General features: G+C 41.3%; 1 protein-coding gene across 1 annotated transcript in view; it reads right to left on the bottom strand.

Annotated features, from left to right (window-relative positions):
• Nucleotides 1–473: 473 nt before the first annotated feature.
• The window catches only part of Agl (amylo-alpha-1, 6-glucosidase, 4-alpha-glucanotransferase), a 54,708-nt gene continuing 34,932 nt past the window's right edge, over nucleotides 474–20,249 (bottom strand). The window contains exons 24-34 of the mRNA XM_032897419.1: nucleotides 19,314–19,489; nucleotides 16,515–16,617; nucleotides 12,456–12,681; nucleotides 12,009–12,120; nucleotides 8,793–8,928; nucleotides 7,123–7,235; nucleotides 6,304–6,515; nucleotides 4,727–4,824; nucleotides 3,574–3,661; nucleotides 3,337–3,470; nucleotides 474–2,143 (exon numbers count right to left, since the gene is read on the bottom strand). Coding sequence (XP_032753310.1) covers nucleotides 2,026–2,143; nucleotides 3,337–3,470; nucleotides 3,574–3,661; nucleotides 4,727–4,824; nucleotides 6,304–6,515; nucleotides 7,123–7,235; nucleotides 8,793–8,928; nucleotides 12,009–12,120; nucleotides 12,456–12,681; nucleotides 16,515–16,617; nucleotides 19,314–19,489 — 1,516 coding nt within the window. The 3' untranslated portion in view covers nucleotides 474–2,025. The remainder of the gene's footprint in view (nucleotides 2,144–3,336; nucleotides 3,471–3,573; nucleotides 3,662–4,726; nucleotides 4,825–6,303; nucleotides 6,516–7,122; nucleotides 7,236–8,792; nucleotides 8,929–12,008; nucleotides 12,121–12,455; nucleotides 12,682–16,514; nucleotides 16,618–19,313; nucleotides 19,490–20,249) is intronic.

Genomic DNA, 20,249 nt, shown 5'->3' with positions numbered 1-20,249 from the left:
GCACTGACTGCTTTTCCACAGGTCCTGAGTTCAATTCCCAGCACCCACATGGTGGCTCACAACCACCTGTAATGAGGTCTGATGCCTTCTTCTGGTGTGTCTGAAGACAGCTACATTGTACTCATATATAATAAATAAATCTTTTTTTTTAAAAAAGCAAAAATTGTCTGGCTTTTTCAGAAAGTAAATGTTCACATCCATTTGTTACTATATTTGTGAGTTGGTAAAATGTAAATAAAAATTCACTGTACTCAAGATATATCAAAGGAGTACAGATGCTGACAGACTTAGGGATACACCGAAAGCTTACTTCACTCCTAATTTACACATGGCTACTTTAATAAATCTCCAGACAGTCTTCTCTCTTCCTCCTCTCCCTGCTCCTCCTATATCCTATAAAAGGTAAGTCTCTGAGCACCACTCATGAGGACAGGGAAAATTTACAGTAAAAAAGACGAAGGAAAGCAAAGAGAGTCCTTTAAAAAAACTTTTATTTTGACACACAGACATATACACATTTGCCCAGTACTCAGAGCCGTTTAGGACACAGTAGAAATGATTACCACTTAGGTGATGGTACTAAATGACAGGCTCCCTGCCTCCTCAGTCATCTATGAAAACTCACTACAATACCACAGCATGCTGGTTCAACTGCTAAGTTTACCTTTCACTTAGCAGAGTAAGATTGGTTTGATATGTGACAAACCAAGGCACGGACCGTTTGGGAAACTTTCTGCAGCATCACACAGGAACGAAGCGTTCCACCTAAGAGTTCTTCAGTCAAATGGCCATTATCCTTTTCCAGTCTAATTACTGTGGCTGGGATAAGGTAAAATACACCTCCTAGACTTTCACATAGACCATGCCCAACATAGCACCAGCCTTTCATCAACCGTCCTCAGTATAAGCACTGTACCCTAAGGATTCTCTGAGGCGGATGGTGACCCTATTGTTGATAACCTAATACGGCTCTATTTTAAATCTTCCCTCTTTCTTTCCCTCCCCCCTCCCTCCCCTCTTATACTCCTTCCTTCCTTTCTTGATGGTTTTAGGGATAGAACTCAAGGCCTTGACCATGCTAAGCAAGCTGTGTCACCAAGTACAGCTCTAAGCTTTTTTCCCCCTTGAAAAATTTCATAAATATGCCCAGTCATTTCCACTTTGAAAATGTAAACTATCTCATAGTGGGAAATTAGAACTAATTTTACAGAATTGTCTTATGTTCTAGTGGTCTGTTTTATTACGACCAATTACTCTTTAACACAAATAGGCTATATTAAGTATAGTTGGCATTTACTATATTAAAAACATAACTTGTCCATGAAAAATAAAGCACATTTTGAAGCTCTGTGCTCCAGCTATGAACATATACTGTGGGTGGAAACTTCCATAATTCCACATTCATAAAACATTTAACAAGTGTGCACTGACTGCATTAGGCATGGTATTAAGACTGCTGTAGCAAACGTTAGAGCATTCATGACACAGCCTGTGGAGTGTGCCAATAGACAGCAGGACTTCTTCCTCTAAAATGAAGATAATACACTGTTTTTAAACTCTGCTTTGAAGAATACTTTTCCCTGTAACCTTCTATGGGAAAAGATCATTTTTCTTCGATTCAAATCAAAAGAATATAGAAAAAATAGGACACAGGATGAAGTTCAGTTGGTAGAATGCTTGTCTAACATACATGAGGTCCTTCGTGTAATCCCCAGTACACATGATATTCTTTAAGAAAAAAAGCCAAAAAAAATCTATTTTTTTTGTTTAATTTTTGGTTTTTCGACACAGGGTTTCTCTGTGTACCCCTGGCTGTCCAGGAACTTTCTCTGTAGACCAGGCTGGCCTCTATCGAACTCAAGAGATCTGCCTGCTTCTGTTTCCCGAGTGCTGGGATCAACGGTGTACACCACCACTCCCTGGCTATGAATGGGATTTTTAAAATGAGTTGAGCTTACATTTCCTTATGACCTTGCATTCAATAGTGTCAAGTGTTCACACAATTACTAAGTATCTACGAGCCAACTATAGATCATAGAGGGTTTCGAGAACAGCAGCCATCGACCATGCCTGTGTCTCACAGCTGAAAGGGCAGTACTGGCCATTCTCATTGGTGAGCTCTGGAAGTCCTTTCCATGGGGATCTGAAAACAAAGAAAAGCAAATGCATTTTAATCTTATGCGCATGAATAAAGTAGGCAAGTCCCAAGGCTTTGCCTTTAACTCTAGAAGCAATCACTCAAAGTCATAAGTCATTTGCTAAAAAACAATATTCTAAAGGTTGTGTGTGTGTGTATGTATGTGTGTGTATGTATGTGTGTGTGTGTGTGTGTGTGTGTGTGTGTGTATATATAAAATCTTTATTATTTATGGCCTCCCATGGTCTGGGATTATAGGAAGATACCTTCAGGCTGGCAATAATTTAAATCTTTGAGAGTAAGGTTAGGACTCAAACTATAAATACCTAAGTGTTCCATGTGTGAACTTAGTAGAACTAGAAACCCAAATATAGAGACACTGAGAGTTATAATTAGGAAAATGCCAATTTGTTTCTTATTCTACAAGTTAATATATAAATTTATTATACACATATCTTCTAATATTTAGTATGTTATGTACAAATCTTATTTAATACTGACAGAAACCCGTGAGGTAACTGCAGTAACTACTCCTACATGCAAAGAGAGAAGAGGGATGTACAGAAGTTAATAACCAGTGGCAGATCTCAGTATCACACAGACTGTCAGTGCACCTTACGATGCTCATGTAAGGAAGTGAGGCAGTATACGCCACTTATGCATTTAGTTAAGCCATCAGCAGCAGTGCACTTAGATATAATCTAGACTTAAAGAAATTAAAGTCTTTGGCTGAGTTTATGCCATCTTAGAAAAATATACAATATCGACACTGTTTAATTTATTAACAATTAAGATAAAGAGTACAAGAAATACCACTTGGAGTAATAGTCAAAAGACCAACTAATATTTTAAAAATAATGAATATTTTTACTTGATAAATGAATCAACTCACAAGGCCCAATCTGAATATTTCAAGTATTTTTTAATCTATCTTAATCATATCCAAATTATCAGTTATCTTGAAAATTAAAGACTATTACACAAGTACAGATCATAAAATATAAGATCCTCAAATACTTATATAAGATATAAGAAGCAAAATACCTAATGGAGGTAGAAATACCACGGTTGAAATTACGGTATAGAGCACAGGGTGGGTCCCACGAAGAAGCACAGGGCATGGGAAAACGAATCCTAAGGAAACCTTGTCTATCTGGTAGCTAATCCATGGGCTGGACATTAGTCATGAGATGACTTACCTCTCAAGATGAACATAATGTCTAGAAAGAACATTTTTAACCAAAAATACAGTCTTTGCAGCAGTCTCTGGACCCATCATTTTGGAAAAATACAACTTTGCACGAAGAAAATACCCAATCGGCCATAGCCACTCCTAAAATATGATTTAAAAGTAAAGAGAAAAAGAATTATGAATATCTAGCTTTATTTAAAAATAAGTTAAATTGAAAACTCTGGAAAGAAAGTGAAATTCTTACAGGTCCTTGGTGGTAATTGAAACCTCTGGCAAGGTTGTAGTTGTCATTGTCTAAGGCATTATCATAGACTCCACAGTAAACCATGTCACTGCAAAACGATTGGAGTTTGAGGTCAGTAAAAGAAGGTCAGGCGTCATACAAGAGGCATCAGAATTTCAATAGCAAAGGCAAGAAAAATCACCATCTTCTTTCTTCCTCTGTAGAGTAAGCCTGCCCAGCATCAGCACATTACTTAACAAAGTTATATCCTGCAGCCTCACAAACACTGCCAGCAGATGAGTTATGCACAGTAAGATTTAATTAAATTGCAACTTTAAAAAAAAGATTTATTTATTTATTATATATAACTACATTGTAACTCTCTTCAGACACATCAGAAGAGGGCATCAGATCTCATTATAGATGGTTGTGAGCCACCATGTGGTTGCTGGGAATTGAACTCAGGACCTCTGGATGAATAGTCAGTGCTCTTAACCACTGAGCCATCTCTCCAGCCCAAATTGTAACTTTTAAAATCTTGTTTAGTGATACAAAATGGCCATGTGAACCATTATCATTAACTTTTAGTTAGATCAGCAGATCTTTTGTTTGCTTTTGAGGACTGAGAGTTTGAAATAGGGTATGACTGCAGTGCCCCTGGCTGACATGGAACTTTCTCAGTAGTCCAGGCTGGCTTTGAACTCTCAGAGATAGTCTGTTTGTACCACCACACATGGCAGTTTTTAATCTTCTCTGAACATGCAAACAGAGAAAATAACAAGTATTTGCATACAAAATTCTGCATATGAAGAATGAAAGCATGCCAGAGGTACTTTTAACACTCGCACACAGTAAACTGGTAGATGTTTTCAGAAGTTTGAATGTGATTTTTCAGAAGTTACTTGTAAATAACCATGGAATGGATAATACTAATCTATGTGGGTTAAACACAGTATCAATTGCCTTCTTTTTCTCTCTCTCTCTTTTTTTTTTTTTCTGTTTTGAAGACAGTGTTTTTCTGTATAGCCCTGGCCATCCTGAAACTCGTTCTGTAAACCAGGCTGGCCTTGAACTCAGAGCTACCGGCCCTTCTACCTCCCGGGTGCTGAGATGAAAGGCACTCACGACCACCGCCCACCTCGACAACCTTCTTAATACTAATACTCCAGCTTACTCTGGATCCAAAGTCTTCATGCCAAGGGGACCAAGCAATTTTCCTTCTGCAATTTCCAAAGCCTTCCAAGCCTTTTCAGCAGTAAAGAGCTCAGGGGCCTAGTGAAGAAAGTAAACACAGAAGAAACATTGTAATATCGCAGAAAAGTTAGTGCTTACCCATGTAACTCTAACTATAAACTCTGAAAAACAAATGTAAGAATACAGTGTGGATCAGATCTGACAGTGGAGCCTGACGGATCTAAGCCTCCGAGGCTGAAGCTGAGTCTCCTCTCTCAGCTGAGGCTGGGAGAGCTCACGGGACACCTGGGAACCAGTACCAGATCCAAACGGGAGCCTCGGCTACAATAAAGGTAAGCCCACCTCAACCTGCCACTTTATTCCTAGATCTGCAGGAGTGCCCTATAATGTACCTGAAGCTTTCCCTCTCTTCTTGGTGATAATGAGTTCAACAGCACAAGTGCTGTGACATGGGGAAGGAGTGAAAATCTGCACCCATTTACAGAGAAGGAAGTGAGAAGGCGCCAAACCCATACTGCCTCTGTGCAAGCTTGCACTCTCTTTCCTTCCTTCTAAATTTATTTATTTTTACTTTATGTGCACTGGTGGGTTTTGCCTGCATGTATGTCTGTGTGAGGGTGTGAGTTACAGAGAGTTGTGGGTGCTGGGAAATGAACCAGTCCGCAAGGTTGCACTTTCACACCACTACAATTACTAACATTCTGCTTAGTAATCTTTTTGACACAGTCAAACGCCCAGGGCCGCATGGCTAAACACAGAGCCCTCCTAGTCCACTGTCCTTAAGAGTTTATTTTTAGAATGAGATTTTACAACAAAGGGGGATCAGGAATTCTTAGCCAGGTGGCGGGAGAGATGGCTCAGGGGTTAAGAACAAAGGCTTCTCTTCTAGAGGACACAGGCTCAGTCTCTAGCACCTACAGGGTGACTGACAACAGTCTGTATTGTAGTCTCAGGGATCTGATGCCCTCTTCTGGCCTCTTGGGGGCATTGCACATACATGACATGCAGGTTACTCTCCTGCCCCCCCCCCCACATAGAATAAAATAAATGATAAAATCCTTTTTTTTTCCTTTTTTTAAAAGCCAAATAGAACTAATTAGAGTAAAACACGAAGGAGACAGAATGTGACCATAAGCTGCCGGTGAGCATTCCCTAGCACAGATCTCTGACTAGTGCACTGGGGAGCTGTTTGTGGCATGAGCTTATGCAGTACAAATGTCCTGAGTTTTCAGGAGGAAAGGGTGAGGGTTGAATGAGGCAGCTGGACTGGCCTGAGACCTCGTCTCTTCAGCGCAGTTTGAGCACAGGCAACAGGTACTGTGGCATGTGTGACTCTGGGGCCCTTTGTTTCTCAGCATCCACTGTTTCCTGTTTTTGACACTAAATGTTTCAGATTAGAGGTGGTAATGCATATTTAATTACTGAAACCATAGAAAACTACCCAGAAGGCAATAATGTCTCATGGTTAACTGGAACTTAAAACCAAACAGGAAACAAAGGCCCTTAGTAGAGCTACCATGACAGTTTTGAAATTTGAGGGCTACATACATCACTTACCACGACCATTGCTATGGTAAAGTTGGGCCTGAGCTGATAGTCACACCAAGGACTTGACGCACCATAGCTGTCCTTGTAGATGCCCCGCTTGTGAACCAGATTCGGATGCTTCTCATTAGGATCTGAAGGGTCTTCGGAAACATGAAAGAGCTTTTCAAAACTGTTTTGTATTTTTCTGTTCCACTCATCATAGGAGACTGCTACAACCTTTCCTGAAAAGGGATAAAAGAATGGCAGTTGTCAATATTCAGAACATTTAAATGTCTGTTGTTGCCAAAACCTCATATTAGCTTAATTATGAAGTAAATTCCCCATGTTTTAGAAAATGTGGCTACTTCAGATGGAGATATGCTTTAAATTCAAAGACCAAGTACTGCCCCCAAAAGAATGAAGGACAGCTGGAGACTGACTCACACCACGACACTGTGCCAAACAGCACTTCAAACAGAGGATTACACATACAACTCGCTACCCACTTCTTACTTTTTACAAGTTTAAAGTTTACAGGTAGCTCAAACATTGTTTCTATTGCATAGAAACTGTTCCAGAAAGGGATGGAAAGATTTCTAGACTGCCTATGGGATGTAATTTGCTCAGAGGAAGGGGAGAGGGCACAGAGGCAGGCACTACGTCGCCTTCTTCTCTCAGCTCACTGGTACTGTTGGAACAGCTCTGTTAGGATTTCCATATTGGGATTAACAACTTTTCCTTCTTCTTAAAAGTTAGCACTTTCTAGTATTAGTTGGCTGAACGCAATGACAGCAGCAAAGGTTAATCACTAGTTCTGTTATAGGTTCCTTGTAAAACAGACCAGCTTACCATGTCTTCTTACTCTGACTTCATGATAAGGAAAAATGTTTTTCTTGGACAATTCCAGCAACCAACGAACAGCAGATTTACACAAGCCCACGATTTCCACAGCAGACCCATCTCTAAAATTAAAAAAAATTTATTTTCTGTGTTGAGCTTGTTTAACCATGATTTAAAAGGGCATTCAGTAAGTAATTCTGGGTTGGGGATGTAGCTCAGAGTTGAATGTCTAGCAATAAGGAAGGCTCTGGGTAGCACAGAACCAAATCAAACCACCACCACCACCAACAATAGATGTTAGTGAATATTATAATTAATGCATCATACAAGCAACTACCTGTGCCCACATCTTCACATCATGAGTGATATATCATGTAAGACATCTCCTCCCTTACTATTTTGGCATTGATTTTGTTTCTAATATTTTATAAAGACTTATTTTTACTTAGTGTATCCACGTGTATCTCTATCAACACGTGCCACACGCGTGGATGTGCAGATAAGAGCCCTGGATCTCTTGCAGCTCGTGTTACACTTGGCTGTGCGCCCTTCAGGGTGAGCGCTGGGAAGGGAGCTTCGGCCTTCTGGGGCAGCAGCCGTGAACTTTCTTTACAGCTCAGCCGTCTCTCAGCCTCTTCTAGCGTACTCCTTTGTTTTTGCATCTTTTGAGACAGTCTTTCTCTTTAGTCCTGGCTGATATGTTTGAAGATAAATCTTTAATAAGAAAACAACATCTGGCTGGAGAGATGGCTCATTGGTTAAGAGCAATTATTGGTCTTATAGAAACCTTGGTTCAGCTCCCATCCCCCATAGCAGGCAGCCCTCAAGTGCCTGTAGCTCCAGTTCTGGAGAATCACATGACCTCTTCTGGCTTCCAAAGGCACCCGCACTTATCTGCACCTTCCCAAATGGACACTTAATTTATTTTTAAAGAAGAAAATAGTTTCTAAGCGTAAATCAGTATCAAGAACTTGTGATATTTGTTGATAACACATAAAAGAAAACCCCTTGATAACAAAGTTAGAGATAAAAAGGCTTTGATTAGTTGTTTTCCAAACTTGTAAAGACTGGTATAATAAAATCTTCACATTGTATGAAGGTCAGATTAAGAAATGTCTTAAAGAGAGATGGTGAGATGGTACAGCAGGTAGAGGCCTTTGCTGCCAAGTCTGATGACCTTGGAGACACATGGTAAGGGGTGAGAAGAGATTCTTTTAAGCTGTCCTCTGAACTCCACACATGGGCAAGCACACACCCACGCGCGCGCGCGCACACACACACACACACACACACACACACACACACACACACACACCCCACACACACACAAATAATTGTAACTACTGTTTTTATTTTAAAGTTGTCTTAACCATTGGGGTAATGAATCATAAAAATTTTGAGATTCTTGTAGAGGTGCAAAAATCATGAGACTCCCGGATGAGAACAGGTTACTTACACTGAGAGGGCTGTTCTATTTTTTTTTTATTGGAGGCAAAAGGAAGGAATGGCGGAAAAGGAAGCTGTAGAGAAGGGGTGGGGGGAATGACAGACCTGGAAGGATTCACCATGAGGACCATGGTTAGTGGTTAGCAAAGCCAAAGATGCCATGAGTAAGTGTTTGAAAAGGGAGCCGGTGAATTACAAGTGCATCTGCAGAAGCAGCAGGACATGGACTCTACCTTGGGGTGGCTGGGATCCCTCTGTTTCTAGCTCTGTCACTCTCTCCCATTTTATCCATCCATGTGCCACAGTTGAAGCGATTTCCTCCATAAACAAATCCTGTTTCTTCATCAACCCCCGCGGTTATGTTGAAACCTGAAAAAGCAAAATGAGACACTTGGAAAGCAGCCACGGAGGGACAGGTCTACAGTCCTAGCACTCAGGATGCAGAGGCAGGAGGATCACACACGAGGTTGAAGCTGGCTCATACAGTGAGCTTAAAGCCAGGTAAATCTCATAGTGACACTCTTTTTTTGAAACAACTAAAAATCATTCAGTTTTATGGTAAATACATATAAATTTCATTTCTCTTTCCAAAGACACCTGTGTGTATCCAGAACTGCATATCACGATGTTGTTTCTAAAGCACTGCTTACATTGGCAAAATCACAGGTCTACTCAGTAGAGGAAGGCCTTAACATCATATACACTAAGACATGCTCTGTCCTTGAAGTGAACAAACTGGATGTCTATGGAACAAAATGAATGGGTCCCTAAGACAAAATGATGTAGTAAACACGTTGCAGAAGGTAGCAAATAAAAACCTTAAAATGCAGATTTTCACCTATGATTCTTTACATATCTGATATATTTGTATAGAATATAGAATTTAAGAACCTAATATAATCATATAATATATAATACATTGAGTTTATACTTCATGATATATATCACAACTAATTTATACATGCTCAAACATATATAAATGCATAAAATATAAAAATATACATGGAAACAGTATACTCCAGTTACAACCTAGTCATTAACTCTAATAAGTAATTAAAAAATAAAAAAGAGTTTTTGGATTATGTGGTATATTTTATTTCTTTTCAAAGTAAAACAGAAAGATATGAAGAAATATAGTAAATCAATATATTTAATTTTAACACCAGCTTCAAAGGTAAAAATTATTTTGCTTACTTATAGTTGAAATGTTTCATACAACAACAACAGTTAACCCTAAAATATCTCAGAGATCCCATAAAAATGTCCTTTGGATACTAGAGCTGTTTCCATTGACTTCGCTGAGGGAAGGATAAAGAAGTGTATCAGTGACTGTTACCAATTAACTTAGTGAGCTAATGTTTGTGTATTACTACTATACCACATACTATTACACTATTATAATTAATAAAGCATCATGACTTCTAGGTCAGTCTGGTCTATTTAGCAGTTCCAGGCCACCTAAAGCTTCATAGGGAGATCCTGTCTTGATCAGCCAAATTAAAAAAATTACATACTGATACTCAATTTATGTAAACTTTTCAAAGTTGGGTGTGTGCCCCAGACTTTTAATCTCGGCACCCAGGATGTCGAGACAGACGGCCCATCACTGTGAGTTCCAGACTGACCTGGTTTACAAGGGAGACCCAGGACAGCTACAGCTACAGAGACTGATCTCAAAGCAATGAGACAATGCATTTAGAAATATGTCGAAATAATGACAGTGTAGGGAGGCAGAGATCAGTAGTGAGCCCAGGGTGGGGCTGCAGTGGGTATGTGGGATCCATAAAATGTCTGTGCTGATGGACTAGCTCTACGTCTTCATATGGTAGTGGTCTCACGAGCCTATACAAGGTTCCAACTTCACAGAGCTGATGGCTCGTCCAGATGAGATGTGGAGAGCGGTGAGAAGTGAACGGGCCACAGCTGGATTCTGATCTTCTACCTCACTTACATTAAACATCCTAACGGTTGAAGGGTGCTGTACCCTATGTATCACTTTACAACTTTTTATGAATCTGCAATTCTTTTTAAATTTAACTAAAAACTCACATAAATCTTATTTATAAGGCTAAAGTAAATATACACCAGAGTCACCAAAACCTTCCCCAGAGTATAAAGGAGGGGTGATGAGGTGGCTAACCCTGCACTGGCAGGTCTCAGCGTGAGGACGTGGTAAGCCCAAAGTAAGCTCAGAGAGTCTACTTTAAGGTGATATACCATAAAGCACTGTGGCAGGGTCAACGGGTGACATGGGTGACATCCTCCCTTTGCCCCCTAGCAGCTCTGGGACGCCGACTTTCAGTTCTCTCATTTAGTGAAAATGGGAATAACGTAATGTAGTCTTTACTTAACTAACGTCTTTCAGATTTATGTATGTGTAGTATGTATGCATATTTATGTGTATTCCCATGTGTGCTGGTGCACACACACATATGTGAAGTGTAGGCCTGAGGTTGGTGTCAAATCTTCCTTGCTCCCTCTTCCACCTTGTTCATACAGTGAGACCCAGAGCTCTCTGTCTGACACGCTAGTCTCACTGGCTGGCTTACCGTTCCTGGACACCATGCCTCTGCCCTCAGAGGATGGAATTACCACCAGCTCACCTGGCATTTCCATAGGTTCCGGATATCTGAGTTCTGATTCTCTCACTTGGTCACCATCTCTCAAGCCCAGTGTAATTCATTCTTAATGTCTTCAGGAATTAATGAGGAAGGACAATGGTAAAGCCATCATCACAAAGCCTGGCACTTAACACTCAATTCTCAAAAACAGTTAGCTAATTAATTAATTTTTGAGACAGGTGTCTCTGTGTAGCTCTGACTGATCTGGAGCTCACTCTGTAGACCAGGCTGACCTCAGACTCAGGGATCTGACTCCCCAGTGCTGGGACTAAAGGCATGTACCACAATGTGGGTCCTTCTTATGTTTGAGACAAGGTTTCACTGTGTAGCTCAGACTAGTCTTGAACTCATGATAGTCCTGCCTCTGCCTCCTGAGTGCTAGATTACAGGCATGGGCCATCATGCCTGGTTTTCAAAAAGGCAACACTAGCCTTGAGATTAGAAACTGTAGCACTAAGGGCCAGAGAGGTGGCTCAGTGGTTAATGCTGCTGCTCTGTGGAGCACTGGAGGTGCACAGCCACCTCAGTCTCTCGGTCCAGGGGTCTGACGGCCTCTTCTGCAGGCACCCAGCATGCACATGGTGCACATACATACTTGCAGGTACAAACCTCATTTACAGAAAATAAATTATAATGTCAGTATTACCTTGGAAATTGACAAAAGATACAAACTTTTATCTTTTCCTTAGCGACACAAGCGTGGAGAGATCAGGAACAATGTTCACTTTCTCAACTATAGCTTCAAGTACCGCACACAAGCATCTGCAAGCACAGCAGGGTTACTCCGACAGCACTGGTAAGTCCTGCCCATGGCGCTGGATTACATACCCTCGTCCTTCATGTTTCGATCGATCTGTGGACCGGCATTCCGCTCTCGGAACTGAATGCCTTGCATGTGCCTCTGCATAGCTTCCTGTATGACTTCAAACAAAGGCTGATCCTGTGGAGACAGCAGGGACATCTCTGCCGTTAGGAATGGGTTACATTCTTATTTTCCTAAATCCCTCAACTCCAGGAATGTGGATAAATACTTCCCCTGGAGAAGAAACAGGGAGTGGGATGGGGCCGGGAAAAGCAGCAGCTCCTTTGCTCCACACTCTGTGCTTCAGTGAGGAACAAATCTTATCTCTGTAACTTCTCACTGTGTTGACACTAAAGGAATATTGACATTGACACTTCTTGATATTTGAATTCTTATGACTTGGAGCCTTAATATTTTACATTAAAAGATAAAGTTACATTTTATCCAAAATTATTTTAAGAAATGATCTTTACCAGAGTCCCAGCAGGCAAAGGTGCAGAGTCATCTGTTGGATACATTCTGGAAACTGGGCATTTGAGGATGTCTAGACCATTTGGAACCATCTTGCAATAGTCCTGAATGCACTGCAGCCACCACCACACGGCATCACGACAGTTGTACCTGGCATACGTTCCTTCGCCAAGGAGGTTAGGAATGAGACCATGCCTCAGGGTACTAGCAAATGCTAAAATAATATTCCTGAAACAACAGAAGCAAATGGATCATTTGAGATGAAAACTCCTATAAAAACAAAGGGAAAAAAAGGTTGCTTTTTCCGGGGCCCAGCTTTTCTCTCTAGCACTCTGGGGAGCCCTCCCTTTCCGTAACAGGTTTGTATCTTTGGAGTCACGTCCTCAGTCAGGAATTTATAAGGAGTGCCATGACTTCTATATGTAAAAAAGATGTTCTTAGTTTTATTTATGTGTGTATAAGTGTATGGTGTGAAGTTCCACATGGAGGTGAGAACTATGTTGGATCCCCTAGAACTGGAGTTAACATGGTATGCCTGCCATGTGGGTTCTGGGAACTGAACTCTTCAAGAGAGGTGAGTGCCATTAGCCACTGAACCAGCTCTCCAGGTCCTAGCTTCTGTCTTTGAAATCTATGGTATTTCAACATTTCAGGTATTTAAGTAATCCTCCAATATGGACTTTATTACTTTACCTAGTAGAGATCAAGAACGAAGTAAATACATAAAAGACAATGGACAGAAGCTGGCCTTGAAAACTCTAATTCATCCCAGCACACAGGTGGCAGCAGGCAGGTGTCTGAAGTCTAGACCAGCTGGCCTATATGAGTTGTACGCTATTTAGGGCTACAAGGTAAGACCCTGTTTTACAACAAAGAAACAAACAAAACAAAACCCCAAAACAACAATAGCAAAACCCCAACCGTGACTCACATTATTAACTGATAGATGATAGTTTATGTTCTGTGGTGTTACCACAATACAAATGAGAACTTAGTCTGAGATGGCATTGCACGCTACAAAGCTTCTATCTCCCAGGTGAGGTCTAACCTTGGAAAGGCCACTGAAAGGGTCTAGTCCTTATTGTCTCAGTTTAATACTTGCCTCCTAAGGGTACCATAGGAGGCTTTTATTCTAGTTTTGCTCACAGGTCACACAAAGGGTCACAGAACACAGCATGACAACCCGGGATCAAGATGGCCAAAGGTAAAATGAAGGACAGAACTTTGTAGAGCACACAGAGTGATGACTGAGGATGGGACCACTACTGTACCAGCACTGTAGCGATGATTTAACCCCCGAACCTTTCCCGAGTGTGTGCCCTGTGTCAGAGAGCCTCTCAGGCCCATTAACTGCAGCAGTCATTACACGCAGTAAGGTGAGCACTCTGGCCTTCCCACAGAAAGCTCCGAGGGAGGATGGCAGCTGGCAGCTGCTGATGCGAGCCAGGATAGAAGCTGTCCCTGCCACAGGCCAAGGTTGCTGCCACTGTGTTTTGCTGAATCCTGTTTGTTTGGTTTTGGGTTTTCAAGACAGCATTTCTCTGTGTAGCCCTGTGTCTTGAAATAAGCTCTGTAGGCAAGGCTGGCCTTGAACTCAGAGGTTTTCTGTCTCTGCCTCCAGACAAATTAAAGGTGTTCAAGCAGACTTATTTTTTTATCTGACTTCTAAATCATTTGCTTAAGGCATCTGATACAGAAGCAAACAGCCTTCCAAATTCATTTAAAAGATTGTTATTTTGTGTGTATGATGTTTTGCCTACATGTATGCCAGTCTACCTGGTGGTGTATGCAGCCCTAGCTGAGGCCAGGAGGTGTCAAATCCCTGGGAACTGGAGTTACAGATGGTGTGAGCCTCCGTGTGTTTGCTAAGAATCAAACCTGGGTCCTCCAGAACAGCCCGTGTTCTTAAGTACTGAACCATCTCTCTAGTTCCCCCAGTTTTTAAAAGAACTGTCATTATCATCATCACCATCATTACCGGTGTGTGTGTCTGTGTGTGTGCCACGGTATGAGTGTTGGGTCTGAGGACAACTTTGTGAAGTCAGTTCCCTTCGTTTACCTTTATATGTGGGCTCCAGGTTTGCAGGGCAAGCACCCTGACCCGCTGAGCCATCTTGTGAGCCCCTCGATTTACTATTTATTTGTTTACTTATTTGTTGCTTACTTATTTATTTTGAGACAGCATCTCACTATGTAGGCTGTCCTGGAACCTTCTATGTAGACCAGGCTTGCCTTGGTAAGAAATCTGCCTGCCTTTGCCTCCAGAGTGCTGGGATGAAGGAGTGTGCCACCATACTCAGCCAGCCCCAAATTGTAAGCTGCATAATTGCCACCACTCAATTAGAAAATACTTTATATTAGGTTTGAAGGGGAAGATGCGGTTCATTTTAGGTAACCACCTAGACCAATTTTAAAGTGACCAAAGTGAGGTGGAGAGACAGCTCAGTGGTTAGGAGCATGTACTGCTCTTGCACAAGACCTGTTTTACTAACATCCACATTGGGCAGCTCACCACTGCCTGTAACTCCAGCTCCAGGGATCCAATGCCCTCTTCTGGTCCTGCGGAGCATCAGTACTCTGTGATGGTTTGTATACGCTCAGCCCAGGGAGTAGCTATTAGAAGGTGTGGCCCTGTTGGAGTGGGTGTGTCACCGTGGGTGTGGGCTTTAAGACCCTCATCCTAGCTGCCTGGAAGTCAGTATTCTGCCAGTAGCCTTCAGAAGAAGATGTAGAACTCTCAGCTGTAAGCCAGCCCCAATTAAAGGTTGTCCTTTATAAGACTTGCCTTGGTCACGGTGTCTGTTCACAGCAGTAAACCCTGACTAAGACACCCCCATGTACATAACTAAAAATAAGCAATTTTAAAAATCAATAAAATTTAACACCTGAAGAGGGAAACACCAGTAATTTTTCTGATAGCATAAAAATAAAGTTTCATAAAATGCTTCTATGTTAAAAATTTTAGCTAACAGAGCAGTGCTTTTAAACTAGTTTCAGGCTGCTGATAATGACTGGAGACACTGTGGAAACAGTTTTGGCCTTCCAACACCTTCCTATCCCCAGGTCTGGACGGAGGGGCTTTGGCTTGGGCACCAAGCACCTGCATGTTCAGCAAGGTCACCGCTGGTGATGCTCTGTGACAGTAACTTGTAGAACACACTAAAGGTGGCACTATTGTATAACTTTTTGGGGTATTTTTTAGGATTTTTGAAATTAGGGTCTCTCTCTGAAGCCCTGGCTATTCTAGAGCTCACTATGTAGACTAAGCTAGCCTCAACTTACAGAGACCTGCCTGCCTCTGCCTCCACGTCCTGGGATCAAAGGCTTGTACTTCTTTTTAATTGCAATAAATTTATTCTTATCTCCATGATAAAAGAAAACATCACTTCAACTTTTCATCACTGGAAAGAATCAAATTGGGGGTTGTAAGCTTGACAAGAAATGGAGGAAAACTTAACATAATTCCTTTTTAAAATGAGTCACCAATACTCTTTATGAAAATGAGTCTAATTTTTTTTTCTTTTCTTTTTTCGGAGCTGGGGACCGAACCCAGGGCCTTGTGCTTGCTAGGCAAGCGCTCTACCACTGAGCTAGATCCCCAACCCCTCTAATTTTTAAAAAATAAACTTCTGAACAGTGAAGATGATCTGACCTAGCATGAACTACAGTAACTTTTAAATTGCCCTTTTCCTTTACAGTTTTCTAAACCCACTAAATCAGAACACACAAAATAAAACCTAAAAATCTGGAGGCTGCGAGATAGCTCAGTGGTGCTTGCCACCAGGTCTCACGGTGAACTGGATTTCTGCACCCACTGGTGGAATGAAAGCAAAACCCAGCAAGCCATCCTGTGGCTCACATGTGCATGGCGGCATGCCTGCGCTTCCATACACACATGTCCACACACACATGTCCACACACACACACACACACACACACACACACACACACACGCACACACACACTAAAGAACACTGAAGGAAATCACACTTTCCCGGCATTGAGAGCAGATGGGTCAGAGGGAACATCACAGACTTCGCCAGCTCAGCACAGGCTCTTACCTGGCTTCTAGGTAGCGACCAGTAACCAGCAGCATCCCTCGGAGTGCAATGAAAGTGTCCCTCCCCCAGCAGCGGAAAAGACCAGAAGAAAAGTGAGGCAAGCCTGCCAAAGACCACAAAGTCATGTGTTAATCACACGTCAGGTTTGGACTACAGGGAAGATTGGAAGGAGCCTGTAAATCTTCCAGAATCCTCTGTAGCAAAATGTACATTTGCACTTAGCTTTTATGTGATATCAGATTCTGAAAGGCATCGGTGACTCAAAGGAAACTAAAGGTGGCACTCAGTAAGGGCTCTGCTATTCAGTTTCAACCCAGCCCTAAGAACCTAAGAAGGGCATTCTGAGCAGATCTTAGTTGTCTTTGCATTTAAAAATTTAAAAGCTTAAAATTAGAGATCACATATTTAATATATAAAGTGATATGATACCACTTCAAATACATTAAAAAATTCTGCCCTGACTCTAAGGGCTATAAATTAATATAAATGTGAAATGATTAGCTCAACAATATCTAATTAAATGGTTATTGATTTATCTACAGTGAAAGCTTATCACCAAATTCCACATTATTTTACAATGGATTATTAGTGCTGTACTTGCCACATACTACATGTGTGCGTGTGTGTGCATGTGTGCGTGTGTGTGCATGTGTGCGCGCATGTGTGTGTGTGTGTGTATGTATGTGTGTGTAGTTATGTAGGAAATAATTTTAAGTCTTATACTTTTATATAAACAATTTATGAAGATAGAACCAAAGACCTCAGTGTTACTAACTTGAATATTCCAAGAAAGATAAAACAGACTGTTTACAAAATGATGTTCAAATGCCATCAGACACACTGCACCTTACTCGCTGGACAGAAAGCTGTTTTTGGCACCAATTACAATGTCGGCAGCTCTTCCCAGTGCTGTAACTCAACATCACGAGCTGGGTGTCGTGATATAAACCTGATCCAAAGTCACCGGAGGTGCAGGCAGGCAGATGTCAAGTTTGGGGATAGCCTGGGCTACAGAGTAAGATCTTGTTTTAACAACAACTACGAAAAGTGAAAGTCCTTAGCCCTTAGCACTGATATACAGGACTCTTTATGTTCCCTTTTTTTGTTCTCTATGAGTATACAACTTATAGGTCAAGTATTTTGGGGGTAATTTCTATGTTGTCAATTATCATAAACATTAACTTCTTCTTCTTTTTTTTTTTTGCAATACTACTACAAAAAGAAGCATTTCTATCAGTTTAAAACAAACTGAAACCTAGTGGCAAATCTGCTTAACATTTTACTTTTTTTTTTTTAAATTATTTATTTATTATATATAAGTACACTGTAGCTGTCTTCAGACACACCAGAAGAGGGCATCATATCTCACTACGGATGGTTGTGAGGCACCATGTGGTTGCTAGGATTTGAACTCAGGACCTCTGGAAGAGCAGTCAGTGCTCTTAACCACTGAGCCATCTCTCCAGCCCCAACATTTTACTTTTGTCCAGAATAAATTAGGCAAAATACTCCCTTAAAACATCAGAATATTAGAACTGTTATTTCTATTTATATGCCATATATCTGTTGGATAAACTGCATATGAGTAAACGCATGTGTTCTGGGGTGTTTAATAGTAGCAGTGCACAGTTTAAAAGGTTGAAGTTGGGGTTGGGGATTTAGCTCAGTGGTAGAGCGCTTGCCTAGGAAGCGCAAGGCCCTGGGTTCGGTCCCCAGCTCCGAAAAAAAGAAAAAAAAAAAAAAAAAAAAAAAGGTTGAAGTTATTAGTTTATATGGCTTTAAATCCCGAGTTCCCCCACTGCCCCATCTCTATCTACTGAGCACCTGCTTGCACTTGGGAAATGATGGCTACCAGAACCAGCAGTTAAACCTGAAACACAATTAGAGAATTAAAGTGGACTCTCATTTGATGCCTCTTCTTAAACAATTTTTGTATGTGTGTGTGATGCTGAGGAACTGAACTTCTTAGGGCCGTGCACTGACTAGGTACTACTCGTCTCTTAGCCCTCAGAGTGTCATGATCACTCTAACGGAACAGGTAGTGCGCTGGATGCCACAGGTCCTTCATCTCAGCTGAGCCAATGCAAACTGAAAGCTTGAACTCAGCAGAGGAAACCAGGCAGACCATATTACCACTTAGTGTTGTTATCTTAGAGGTTTCAGGTTAGTTTGGAGAGCTGTAAGTGATAGGCTTCACTTCACCAGAGCCCGGGAAGCAAGGGGAACGTCTAAACTTTAGCAGCCTCGACTCCTCGATGCTTTCTAAACACACACTGGGAGTTCATTAAAGAGAAAATCAGGCATATTCTGACTACTTGGATGTTTGAGACCTACTTGAAAAAGTCAGTAACTATGGCTTAAAGTATTTAACAACAATAAAGGCATATGATAAAAAAATCTTTTAACATGTTTTGTGTTTCATAACTTGCAATCTCTTAATAACTGTAAGGTTGGTTTACTTTTAAAAACCAGGGAAGAAATACAGGGAAAATGGTATTAAATTAAATTTAATGGAAGGTATTTAAGATGCCAAGAAATGGGATTTAACAGATACCTGCAGAAGAAAGGATTACCTAACCACAATAAAAAATACACAGAAGATGTTAGAACATAGTTATAGTTAAATAGTAAGAATAATTATTATGAGTGAGAGGCTATTAAGTGAGCAGTTTACTAAGCAATGGCATAAAAATCTTGGATAATATCATGGATTTTAAAAAAACATCATTTTCCCACGGGTTCCTTTGTTGAACACGGAGGCTGTTACTATCTGACCTCTGACCTCCACACCGTCCTCACCTGCAGCCAAGGAAGCACAGCACTGCTCTTTCTCCTTCGTGATCTCATTTAACCTGCACGGCACATCCAGGAGCGAGGGTGAAAGCAGCGGCAGACAAGGACACTTCCCCACTCCACACATCTGGACAGAACCCAGGGACAGGTGCTTCACGAAGGTCGAGCCATTCTGAACAAAGCTGTAACAAAATGGAAACACGACCTTCTGAGCTCTTTATGCATTCTTTTTGCCAGCTGATTTTTCTATAGAAATGTGTAAAACTGGTAAAATAGCTTTATGGGTGTCATTTAACAAATTAATGAATAAATAAAACAAATAATATAAAATAATACTGTTTTTCCATATCATATTTTTTAAAAAGGTTTATTTATTTTAATTTATGTGAGTACACTGTCACTCTCTTCAGACGCACCAGAAGAGGGCATCAGATCCCATTACAGATGGTTGTGAGCCACCATGTGGTTGCTGGGAATTGAACTTCTGGAAGAGCAGTCAGTGCTAACTTCTGAGCCATCTCTCCAGCCCTCTATATCATATTTTACAGGCTTTGTAAACTAGATTTAAACCCCACCCCTTACTCCCAACCCCTCATCTGGGGACTGGCCCAAGGCCTCTTGCCAGGCAAATGATGCGCTACTGAGCTAGACACCCAAGCATCCCCATCAAATTTAAATGTGGACACGGTGTGTGTGTGTGTGTGTGTGTGTGTGTGTGTGTGTGTGTGTGTGTGTGTGTGTAGGGTGCTTCTGTGTGCCTGAAGCCCTGGGTTTGATCTTCAGCACCTTATGAACTGGATGCACACTTGTAATCTCAGCACTGGGAGTGGAGGCAGGAGGATCAGCATAAGTTCATCCTTGCCTATATAGTGCAGTTGAAGCCTTCAAGACATGAGACCCCATCTCAAAAGAAGAAGAAACCCCAGTCGAACTCCCCATTTG

This window comes from Rattus rattus, chromosome 3 (genome assembly GCF_011064425.1).
Source record: "Rattus rattus isolate New Zealand chromosome 3, Rrattus_CSIRO_v1, whole genome shotgun sequence".
Lineage (NCBI taxonomy): Eukaryota > Metazoa > Chordata > Mammalia > Rodentia > Muridae > Rattus > Rattus rattus.
This window is presented reverse-complemented; position numbering and strand designations above follow the sequence as displayed.